This window comes from Microcaecilia unicolor, chromosome 2 (assembly GCF_901765095.1).
Source record: "Microcaecilia unicolor chromosome 2, aMicUni1.1, whole genome shotgun sequence".
Classification (NCBI taxonomy): domain Eukaryota; kingdom Metazoa; phylum Chordata; class Amphibia; order Gymnophiona; family Siphonopidae; genus Microcaecilia; species Microcaecilia unicolor.
In genome coordinates, this window is record NC_044032.1 from 441,837,626 (window position 1) to 441,850,646 (window position 13,021).

General features: G+C 43.7%; 1 protein-coding gene across 1 annotated transcript in view; it reads right to left on the minus strand.

Annotated features, from left to right (window-relative positions):
- The window catches only part of LOC115461208 (dedicator of cytokinesis protein 2-like), a 1,592,043-nt gene that overhangs the window by 361,629 nt on the left and 1,217,393 nt on the right, over positions 1 to 13,021 (minus strand). The window contains 1 exon segment of the mRNA XM_030190877.1: positions 11,712 to 11,770. Within this exon segment, the coding sequence (XP_030046737.1) occupies positions 11,712 to 11,770 (59 nt within the window).

The following is a 13,021-nucleotide window of genomic DNA, read 5'->3' on the forward strand; positions in this document are numbered from 1 at the left end:
GCTCGTTCGTTCCCTCTGTGTCCCGCCCTCAAGGAAATGATGTCAGAAGAAGGCCAGGGGATAGGAGGCAATGTTCTATTGTGGATTAGGAACTTGTTAATAGATAGAAAACAGAGGGTAGGGTTAAATGGCCATTTCGCTCGGTGGAGAAAGGTGAATAGTAGAGTACCACAGGGATCAGTACTGGGACCAATGCTATTTAACATATTTATAAATGATATAGAAATGAAAACGATGAATGAGGTGATTAAATTTGCAGATAACACAAAAGTATTCAAAGTTGTTAAAGTGCATACAGACTGTGAAAAATTGCAGAAAGATGTTAGGAAATTGGAAAACTGGGAATCCAAATGGCAGATGAAATTTAATGTGGACAAATGCAAAGTGATGCACATTGGGAAAAATAAACCAAGAAAAAGATCTAGGTATCACTGTGGACAATACACTGAAATCTTGTCCAGTGTGTGGCACCAGTCAAAAACGCATACAGAATGCTAGGAATTATTAGGAAAGAGATAGGAAATAAGAGAAAGAATAATATAATGCGCTGTATTGCTCCATGGTGCGACCTCACTTTAAGAAGGGCGACCAAAATGATTAAGGAGTGGACTTTGGTCCTGAGGAACTGAGTTCAATTCCCACTTCAGGCACAGGCAGCTCCTTGTGACTCTGGGCAAGTCACTTAACCCTCCATTGCCCCATGTAAGCCGCATTGAGCCTGCCATGAGTGGGAAAGCGCGGGGTACAAATGTAACAAAAAAAAAAAAGGGGGATGGAACACATCTCATATGAGGTAAGGCTTAGGAGGTTAGAGCTCTTCAGCTTGGAAGAGAGACGGTTGAGGGGGGATATGATAGAAGTTTCAAGTTTATTTCAGACTTTCTACAGGGATCATCTGGGCAGCTTATAATCTAAAAGGAGAATTGGTGAAAGTACAGCTTGGACAAGACAAGATGAAGCTGGGGCAGGAGAATGAACTACAAATGCAAATAGGATAGCAGGGGAGGGGGAGACACAGAAGGTATTCTCTGGCACACCTCAGCAATGACTGCATGATTGCTGAGGTGTGCCAGAGAAGGTGGGCCAGAGACGTCTTTTTAAAAAAAAAAGTCTTAAGAGCAGCTTTAAATGCACCCAAAGAAGGTTGCAGTCTTAATTCGGTGGGTAACTTATTCCTAGGATTACCATACATCCCGATTTCCCCAGACACATCTTCCTTTTCAGGGGACTGTCTGGGGTCCGGGTAATTTTTTCTAGCCTGCCCATTTGTCCGGGATTCTGGGTGGGTGGGCGGGCTGGCTGGCTGGCAGGCGGGCCTCACGGCGCTCTCCCCAAAATATACCTTAACGTGCCCTGGTGGTCTAGTAGTGGCCTCTTTGGGGCAGGAAAGAACCCCACTCTTTCCTGCCTGCTTCCAGTCTGCATGCTGCTGCCACTTTAAAATGGCCGCCAAGACTTCAAGCGGTGACCTTGCGAGACTTTTCAGAAATCTTGCGAGGCCACTGATTGAAGTCTTGGCAGACATTTTAAGCTGGAGGCAGCAACAAGCAGGTCAGCGGCAGCGAGCAGAAAAGAGGTCCTTTTACTAAGGTGTGCTAATAGATTTAGTGCACGCTAAATGCTAAGAAGCCCATTTTATATCCATGAGCTTCTTAGCATTTAGCACACGCTAATCATTAGGCGCACCTTAATAAAAGGACCCCTAGATATGGTATATTGTCCTAACCAGAAGAAGGTGGTTTTGGCCTCTGAAAGCTAACTGAAAAATGTATTAACTTAGTCCAATAGAAAAACTATCATCTGATTTTCCATGTAATTTGTAATGTACTGTTTGTAATATGCCAGTTTTTGAAATTTTTATATTTTCCATAGTACAGGGGGACAGACAACTCTGTTTCTCTTTCTGTGGCGTTGCATTGTGTGCAGGGTGGGGCTTCTTAAGGGTTCAATTTAACCTACATATTTGTTTTATTTTTACATATTAATCTTTAGAGCAGGATACACAGTTATAACACTACTTTAACATAAGTTAAAAATAAAATTCTTTTTTCTACCTACGTGGTCTGATCATTTAAATTTTCTAACCATGCTGAATCCAGTCTCTGGTGTCTGCTTTTTGCTTTTCTCTGTCTTCTCTTAACTCTCTTGCCAGGGTTTCCTTTTACATTTGTCATTTTTTTCTCTCCTCCTTCTTTCAAAATATCCTTCTAGTTTCTTCCACTTATTTTTCTGCCTCTCTAACCAGTCTTCAAATGCCTCTTTTTACTACATCAATCTACAAGTTTCCACCTCTTTCCCTCACTCCGGCCCTCCCATTCCTCAGAATTCCACTAACCCTTTCCTCTCCTCCTTCCATCCTCTCTTCCCCTGTTCCACCCTGTCTCCTTCCAGCCCATCCCCTCTCTTTCCCTATTCCATCCAGCATCTCCTCCCTCTCTCTGTCCCTTCTATCTAGCACTTCCTCCCTCTCTCTCCCCCTTTCAACCAGTGTCTCCTCCCTATCTCTCCCCCCTTTCATCCAGCATCTCTGCTCTCTCTCTTATCCTCTTCCATCCAGTGTCTCCCTTTCCCATCCAGCATCCCCTTCTCCCTCCCCCTTCCATTCATTGTCTCCCCAATTCTATCCTCTTCCATTCAGTGTCTCTCCTTTCCCCTTCCATCTAGCTTCTCCCCCTTCTATCCAGAATCTCTTCTCCCCACTACAGTCAACCAGGATCTGCTCCCCCATAGCCAGCTCTGCCCTGTCATAGGCATCCAGGATCTCTTCTGTTTCCTCCCCTACTCTGCTCTACCCTGGGCATCCAGGATCTCCTCTGTCTTATGCCCCTACCATCCAACATCACCCCTCTATCTGTTATCCTTCAGCATTATCCTATTTCTCTTTCCTCCCCTTTCATTCAGCATCACCGGCCTCTCCTCCAATACTCCAGTCTCTCTATTTTCCTTCCCCCATCATGCAGCATTGTCCCATTTCTCTGTATTCCTCTCACCCCACCATTGTTCCATCCAAGGAGGTTAGATTGAGAACAGGAGACAGGGTGAGCCTATCTAGCCCATTATATGGGCTGAATCCAATAGGTAGAGTTTGCCACCATTTTCACTCACCCAAAACAATAGCAAATGCTATTGAAAACAATGATACCAAAAGATTTTTAGAAATAAGGGACTGCCTATCCTGCTTATAATCGAACGAGAAAAACGCCCAAGTTCCGACCTAAATCGGGAGATGGACGTTTATCTCACAAAAATGAATAATGCGGTATAATCGAAAGCCGAGCTTGGATGTTTTCAACTGCACTCCATCGCGGAAGCGTACAAAGTTGATGGGGGCGTGTCAGAGGCGTGGTGAAGACGGGACTGGGGCATGGTTATCACCCGAACAGAGATGGGCGCCTTTCGCCGATAATGGAAAAAAAGTATGCGTTTGTAGCTACAATTTAGGGCACTTTTCCTGGACCCTGTTTTTTCACGAATAAGGCCCCAAAAAGTGCCCTAAATGACCAGATTACCCCCAGAGGGAATTGGGGATGACCTCCCCTGACTCCCCCAGTGGTCACTAACCCCCTCCCACCACAAAAAATGATGTTTCACAACTTTTTATTTTCACCCTCAAATGTCATACCCACCTCCCTGGCAGCAGTATGCAGGTCCCTGGAGCAGTTGTTAGGGGGTGCAGTGGACTTCAGGCAGGTGGACCCAGGCCCATCCCCCCCCCTACCTGTTACAATTGTGCTGCTTAATGCTTAGTCGTCCAACCCCCCCAAACCCACTGTAGCCACATGTAGGTGCCCCCCTTCACCCCTTAGGGCTATAGTAATGGTGTAGACTTGTGGGCAGTGGGTTTTGAGGGGGATTTGGGGGGCTCAACACACAAGGGAAGGGTGCTATGCACCTGGGAGCTCTTTGACCTTTTTTTTTTGTTTTTGTAAAAGTGCCCCCTAGGGTGCCCGGTTGGTGTCCTGGCATGTGAGGGGGACCAGTGCACCACGAATCCTGGCCCCTCCCACGAACAAATGCCTTGGATTTATTCGTTTTTGAGCTGGGCGCTTTCATTTTCCATTATCGCTGAAAAACAAAAACGCCCAGCTCACAAATTGTCGAATAAAACATGGACGTCTATTTTTTGCGAAAATACGGTTCGGTCCGCCCCTTCACGGACCCGTTCTCGGAGATAAACGCCCATGGAGATAGACATTTTCGTTCGATTATGCCCCTCTATGTGTCACATTTTCAAAGCTGGAAACTGGGTTTGTGAGCCCTTGGGCCACTGCCGAAAAGCGGCAGTGGCAGGCAAAACCACCCCACACCAGAGACTAGGCAGAACAGGACTGGAACTCTGGACTGGAGTTGCAGCAGAGGCAAACAGGCAGGACTAAAGCAGAGCAGGTACCCTTAAACTTCACCTGCACTTGGCCACTTTTCACCAAGAGTTGAGCTCCTGGCTTCAGGTGGCCGGCAGGACTTACTGGGCAATGCAGGACTGGATACCAGCAGGGAACACAAAGGGACTAGAACACACGGGGAGACTAGGCAGACAACTAGACTAGGACTCACAGACAGACAAGGGACAGATCTGAAAGCTGCAAGCAGCCACTGAGGCAGGGAACAAACACAGATAGACAGGGGACTGAATTAAAAGCTGCAAGCAGCCACTGAAGCAGGGAACAAACACAGATAAACCCAGAGCTAGGCAAAGACATACAAACCAGACATCAGACTGGGAAACAAGCAATACAGTAAACAAGCAATACCCTAAACTAAACATAGACTAACTAAAACAGGCAAGACTTCAGGAAAGAACTAGAGCAAGGAAACAAACTCAGGCTGAAGTGCAAAAGCATCAACATACCAGGGCCTTAGACGCAATGCAAAGGCAAGGCAGAGAGGTTTCAGAATGGCTAATAAGCCCAGCAGCACCTGGAGCTCAGCTGCAACAATCACCAGGCGGCTATGGGTGCTGTGCAGGGCCAAACAAAACAAGCAGGTCTGGCAGTCTGGAAGATCCGGACCGGACTGGGCTGAAATCTGGAACGGGTGACAGCACACAGACAATCTAATGCAGCCAGCACACAGAGACAGAACTAACTCACAAAGAATAGACAGAAGCCAGCTCAGAAGCTGACCACAGGAAATAAGGTGAGTCTGAGATGGGGCACAGCCACAGACATGACACTATGCGTGATCCATCTGTAAAAAGTCAAAAGCTGTTCCAGTTGGATAGGCAGTGCCTTAAAAGGTGGAGAACAAAAAATGTTTTTCTTTTATTTCTTGACAGCTTTTGAATTTATTTGAAAGCTTGTTCCCATATGTAGATATAAATATCATGAAATAAAAATCGAATATCACTAAAACTGCTCAAAAAATTATTATACCTGGTACAGCAGTTATAAACTGTTTCCTGATGGATTCATCTTAACTGTTCTAGTAATTTGTCTTGGGAAGCCTGGTGTTATGAAGATGGAATAGACTGAAATTAAATGGAAGTAAAATTGAACTCTCCTTTTGTTGAGGCACCCCATCTCCTGTTCATCTAACCTCTTTGGTTCCTTCCATCTGTCTGTCTGTCTGTCTCTTTTTCCACCCTACCCCCTCCTGGTCACTCACAAACCTCTCAAGGCCACTTTCTTCTGCAGTCCATAGTGGCCTGGAGGAACAGATTCCTGGCCCTGCCTCTCCTTCGCTCACTCTCACCTGCACTACTCTTTGTCCCCGTTCCCATGGCTGCAAAACAAAAATGAAACCGTGTGACCATAGGCGGTCGGTGGCCCAACTGTTTGGCGAGGCTAAAGGGGCGGGGTTATGGGTGGTACCAGGGAGCGGGGCTTACATCCATAATTGTCTGACAATACACAGGAAAAATAAATAAAATAAAAGTAAAATAGTCATAATTAATACGTTTAACAATTCAACATCAGATCCTTCACCCCCCCCCCCCCCCACACACTTTCTTCTCATTTTCAGCAGCTTCTCCCTTTCTCCAAGACTCCAGCTCTTCTCCATGTCCTCCTTCTCTCCCCATCTTCCCACTCTCTCCATTATACCAGCCTAGTGCCTCCCGCTCCCCCTTCCACCCGGTATTAATTTGTTGGCCACAGAAGCACGGGCAGAGACAGTGACCTCTGACTGCAAGATAATATTACAGTCCGAAAGCAAAACACATCTAATGGCTCTGTAAACACACGGCAGATAAGCTCTCCCTTCCCACATAGTGGCAGCAGCGGGATGCAAAGAGTTTCTCGACAGATCAACAACTCTCTCCTTACGAACAAAACAGCACCACCCACGCCAGTGCCCAGTGAACTTTGCACCAGAGAAAAGACAGAACATACACTCCGACCGACAGTACAAACGGCAGGGTTTCTCTCGCTTTGGGACGTACTTGAGCAGTTTGATCGTCGTCAGCAGCTCCGATCTCCGCTCTCTCCTCTGCCACTCGCTCGGTCTTGGTGCCCGGGTGCTGGAGAGGGGTGGAGCCAGGCTCCGCATCCTCCCACCTGTTGCTGCTGCTGCCGCCACTCAAGTCCAGGACAGTGCGCGCTCTGGCGGGTCTGGGTCTGTGTTGGGTGAGCGGGCCTCGGGCCTGGAGGGAAACTGGGTGCTCCCATGGCTATGTTTGGGGGGGGGGCGGGGAAGGTCACAGCTGGGCTGGGGAGGCTTAGCCTCCCCAAGCCTCTTATATGGGGCGCCTATGCGTGTGACTGCAACTGCAGCAGCAACAGCCTAAATGAACCCCCCAAACTTCCTGGCCATGCCTTTCACTCACTCTCATTCTACCCTGTCCCATTCCCTGCAAAATGTCAAAAATGAAACAGTGCGTGGGGCCCAGGGAGGTCTTGCATGCGCCATTGCCTGCTGCCAGCTTCCCTCTTTCCTCCTCTCGAAACAGGATGTTATATCATGAGGGAGGAAGGAAAGAGGTGCAAGTGAAACACTAGACCACTAACCTTGTGGCGTAAAAATTGATATTTCCAGGGTCAAATACAAAGAGAAAGCAAGTGACATTGTTTTCTGTTATATCATTGGTGTGTTTAATTTGCAGATTTTTATTATTTTTAACTTTTAATTTTGTGTATTTATTTATTATTTATATAATTTTTATATATGCAAATCCATTCAGTATATTTCACTTTTATTCAATATGAGTAATTTCTGTTTACATATGCATATTTTTATTTTGTTTAAGTCTTGCCATATTTATATTCTCATTATTGTTTATAGTACTATATGTTTACTTCAGCCTTTATATGTTTTACAGACTCCTGAGGCAGGCACTTTGGCACCAAAACACAATAGCTGTCTCAAGTCGTTTGGTGCTTTCTAATAAAGATCTATAATTGTACAAACGTCTCCCTTGTTGTTTGGAAAGAGCCAGCCTACCCTACTCCTTTTTCGCTGAACTTCTTGTTGTGGGGCAGGGGATCAGCAGAGCCAATAGCACATGTCCTAGCACTGCAGCCCTACGCCTGCTACTCCTTTCTTTGCCTGCTGTTGCTGCGCATTGGGAAATGCAGCAGTGGCCACAGGAGAGAGTCAAGAAATGGAGAGATAAGTGGGCAAAGGAAAAAAAAAGGTGCCGGTATGCTTTACTGGTGTGCACCGGCACAAAAAAGTCCTGATTTTTTGTGTCCTCTCTTTTGTCTCCATAAACAGGGTAACCCTACTTATTCCATAACTCTGGACCTTGTACAGCAAAAATAGAGCATCTATTAGCCTCATGGAGAATCTCCCTCTAAGTGGGTACTATAAAGTGATTTTGCTGTGCCGATCTAAGTGACCTTGATGAATGGTAGGGTATAAGATAGCGGGAAAGGTACACTGGTTCACCAGAAGTGTGAATTTTAAAAACTAAAAGGAGACTTTTGTAGGTGATATGGTGCAAGAGAGGTATGTGGGACTAAAACCCCTACATAGCACTATTTAGCAGACGCTGGCTAATTTCAAGTTTCATTCAAAGGCCTGTGCCCTACTAGGCCTCAGACTTGTGTGTAGTCAGGAAGAACACTACCAGACATTGCCAAGGATGCAGGTAGACAGTAAGAATAACTGCACATTGCTTATTGGAACAATAATTTCATGGACAGAATGACCCTGCCATGACACAGTGTTTTGGTTCCCCAAATCATAACATTGGGAATCAACAAACTTATTTTGCAGACTTTGAGGCTTATTTTCACCCAAGAAATGAACATTGTTTACTAGAACAATGACTTCAAGGTCAAGGTGCCTTCAGCCTGATGTAAGTAGGATAGTATTGTGGCCCCCTAAAGTCCTAACATCTGAAACAGACAAGGTTGTTTCAATAAACATTTGGAGTTCATGCAAGGACAGGTTTCATGTCAACAAACCAGCTGAAGCTTGCAGTTTCTCCATAAAAGAGGCTATAAACCAAGACAAAAGGTTGCTTGCTTTCCATCTGATCTGAAGCGCAGCCTCTGCTCTGCTTGCCTGACCAATCTGCCTGAGGAACACTTTGCCACCTGCTGGACATCCTGTGCCATCTATGTTCGGTTATATAGTTGCCCTATAATTGCTGTTAGTGCTATTGGGCTAGGATAGGTGACTGAACTAGAATCCTGCCTAGGATTCATCTGTGTTTGCCCTGAGCTATTTTCAAGCTCATCTTTGTCATTACTCTTGCCTTTTCATTTTGTTCTAGCTGCTATGTAAATAAATAAGCAATCTAGTTTTATAATACATTTGAGTGTTGTGTTAGTAATTGGGTTTTAGGATTTGGATCTATAGCTAAAGGGAACGTAGTTACTTTCCAGACAGTACACCTAATAGCATCAGGTTACTGTTTCCTATTTTCCATAGTTTATACTGAGAGTCACATTCCCAAACAGAGTTTAATTTGCATATGCCCCACAGATAGCCAGTGTACATTCTTTAAGTAGGGGGTAATATGATATTTCTTTGCTTTGTTTCTGAGCTTAATAGATGTGTTCTGAACCAGTTGCAAACGGTTGAGGTCCTTTACCCTGAACCCCTTGTATAGGGAGTTGCAGTAATCTAGTTAACTAATTACAAGGGAGTGAATCAAGATATTGAGTGCTGGGGCATGTAACAGAGAATGGATTGAATGGATTAAACGGAGCTGATATCTGAGTTTAAAATTGAGGTATCTATCTATAATGACTCATAGAATACATGTGTTAAAGGGGAAAGGTGATTGGATAGGTTCCGAATGGGAATTTGTATGCACATCATCTCAAGCGGATACATTGACCCTGGACAGACTGGATGGATCCCTTTAGTTTATATCTACATCATTTACTATGCTTCTAGGGATGAAGAAGGGCCTGTGTGATGATGCCCATTGTAGTATTAAAGGTATCTGCTTCTATCAAAAAGGTGACTCGCCAGGTGTTGATTTATTAAGAGAGATGCAGAATCAACAACAGGCTTAGCACAGTCAAACCTTTTCTCAATCTCAAGAAAATTAGAGTTCATCTATTTTTAGCCTTTCATGGGGCTCAGCTAGCTGGATGTTGTTGGTATATGCCCCTTCCCTTCCTGTAACGTGGATTTTGAATGATTTTTAATGTTTATATTTTTGCTTGACTTTGATTTCCTTGAATTTGTTCTTTTTTAATCCTGTAATGTAAAATTTCAGAAATCTAATAAAAATAGACACTAGCACAAAAGCCTGCAGAAATGACTTTTACATTGAAGGTGCAGACATACAAGTTAGTATATAAAGTATGTGTTTATTGTATAAAATATGTACAAAAATTGCCTATTCTCTGCTCAAACCCCTCTCCTGAGCATACCTACTCTACAAATATGTGCCCTACTTGTACTGCATAAAAATTGTTTTTAAAAATACCCTGTTTAAGGAGTGGTGTCAAGGAAGGAGGTGTGTTACCAAAACTTAGATGTTAGATTAGTTCTGGATCTTTTATTTTCCACCCTTTCTAGAGTATGCTGGGGATCAGGGAGGAATATCGAGGCAGTGGGTCTCTGCAGCTCATCTTCTGGGGAGTCAGGAATGGATCCTTTCACTTCAAATCTGATAGCTTTACAGTGGCTCCTGGTGGAGGCATAAATATATTTTAAAATGGCTTGTTTTATCCATAAATACATATTGAAATAATATGAGCCAGTTTGCAGACAAGGTACACCTCAATAGGGCTCTTTTATGTTTCCTCCTCTCTCACAGATTAGGCTGACTGCAAAACATGAAAGAACTTTTATATATGCAGGTCTTTGCATTTAGAATAAGCTTTCACTGGAGTTGAGGGAGGAATCTAATACTTTATTTAGGAAGCAGTTAAGACTGTTATTTCAATAATGATACATTATCCTTGATTGGTTTTTAATTTTTTATTGTTACTGATAGTTTTTATGATTACTGATGTTTTTATTGTTATCAGCTTTGATTGCTTTGCAAACTGCAGAATATCAATTTAATAAATCAAGTCAAAATCAAATAAAATCAAGAAGACTTTGGACTTGGGAGAAGAGACTGGGAACCCTCTCTACTTTTTCATGGGTTATGGGAAAAGAATATTCTCATAGTGCTATACAGTATGTCAGCATGCCCTCTTGCAGGTATGCCAATATTTAACACCCACTCTTAGGTAGGTGTTACATTTTTGGTTCTGATAAACACATGCAAAATAGTGCATGGAAAAGAGCTAATTTCCACATGCTCACCACAGTTATTTTCCATATGAAATTCGTTTACTTGCAGATACATGTTCATTTTAACATGCTGATGTTATCAGGGACACATTTAGCACACACAATAGTGTCTTAGCTAACACTAAACCCCAAATGCTAAGCTTAAATTCCTAGGCTCCTACATAACTTGCAGAGTCACACCAGATAAGGAAATCCCCTCCCCCCCCCCCCCCCCCCCCAAAAAAAGAAGGAAAAAATATGTCATATCGATCTATGGTGTGATTTTTGTACCTTAATTGCTGTTTGCTCTTATGATCACCCCAACTCAAAAAAGCTATAGCAGAACTAGAAAACATACAGAGAAGAGTAGCCAAAATGACAAAAAAGCTTAACAGATTAGGCTTCTTGAAGAGATGGCTGAGAGAACATATGATAGAGATCTACAAAATCATGAGTAACATGAAATGGATATTTAGGGAATAGTCTTTCACAGTACTAAGATGAGGGGACACTCCACAAAATTATTTTTATTTTATATAACACTTTTCTTTCCCATACATACATACATGAACAGACATAAAGAACCACAACCATATACAATTAACTTTCACCATACTTTCTGTATTTATCCCTTACCCCTTCCAACTTTGACTGTTACCTTGAGTGTGAGGCCTGCACTCTTATGACCCCACGTCAGTTACCACCACTTACCCTCCCATTTCGCCCCTACTCCTTCCCCTACTTGACTCTCCCCTTCAAAACCCTAAGCCTAGACCTTCTTGATATCTCACTATGACTTGCTAAGGAAGTAAGTGGCCTTGCTTATTATTCCATTTTCAATCTTAATATATCATATCCCTAGTCAGGAACAACCACTCCTGCCCTCTCCTTTATTAAGCAGCTAGTGTGTTTTTTTTTACCGTGCTGACTGCTGTAACAGTGCAAAAGACACTAGCAAGGGTCCATGTCAATGTTTCCTGTGAAGTAAAACCCATGTTAGCTGCTTAATGCAGATTAATAAAAGGACCTCTTTCAGTTCTAAGTACTAGATCACAGACAAAAATACAAATGCAAAAAGAAATCCTTACCTAGATTGTACCACATGTCACATATTGAGGTTCCTATGATCGCTCTCATGTCTCCATACCTGAATACACAATGAGAGAATTCCATCATTACTATTTTGTGCAGTACGTCCATAATGGAAGAGGCTATTTTATAGTGTCATTTCTGTGTATGTGGTCATATGCATAAGTGACTTCTTATACAATATTAACTGATTTAAAAGTACTCACTATAGCTTGATGATACTCTGCCAGTGTGTGTGCAATTTTTAAAAAAATTTTAATCCCTAAACTGCCTTGATGTGTCTCCAGGAAAGGTGGTACAGCAAATTAAACAATCTACAAACCAAAGGGGCATTGTTTGGGAGGAGCATGGGCAGGTTAGCACATATATACATACATTATAAAATAGTCCAGGCAGGCAGATTCCCCAGGAACAAGGCAAGAAAAAAAAGGCACAGGTGCATACATGAAGTACACACCTTCATTCACACCAGCTCTCAAGCAGCTGTAACTGATTGTGCCTACATTCAAGGCATGTTTTCTACCACAACATTAGCTGGTCAATATTCAGCCAGTGATGGCCAGCATTTTTTAAGATGCTAACTGTCACTGGCCAAATTAGACACAGATATTCAAATCCAGACAATTTGCGGGCCCCACAATTGAATATACGGACCTAACTGGACTGAAGTTTGCCATCAGTACTTATGTGGGTCCCGGGTAAAATTCAGCCGGGCACCCGCATAAGTCATTTATGTGGGTCCTGGCTGAATATTTTCCAGAACCTGCATAAGAGTTTCTGGTCTGGTTCCCCATCCTCCTTCCCTCCATCCCTTCTAAAAAGCAAAGACCCACTCCTGATTCGATCTCAGTCCCTCCCCCTTACCCTATAGCCTTCTAGCCTCCAACATGGTCCCCCTCCCCCCGCCACACCCTGTAGGTCCTCCAAGGCCTACTTTTAAAATCCATGGTAGTAGGAGTGATTGGGGCAGGAGCAATCCTCACTCGCTTCTGCCTATCAAGGCAGTGGCATAGCTACAGGGGGTTGGGCCCCCGAAATTTCCTCTGGGCCCTTGGTTTTGCTGGTGGGGGTCTCCAGTGCTGCCACTTTGCCTGCCCTGCTCTGTCTTCGCCTCATGTCCGGCACGCTCCTTTTAGTGAAACTGAGCATGCTCAATTTCACTAAAAGGAGCATGCAGGACTACTACTACTACTTAACATTTCTAAAGCGCTACTAGGGTTACGCAGCGCTGTACAATTTAACATAAAAGGACAGGCCCTGCTCAAAGAGCTTACAATCTAAAGGACAAGTGAGTAGTCAATTCGATAGG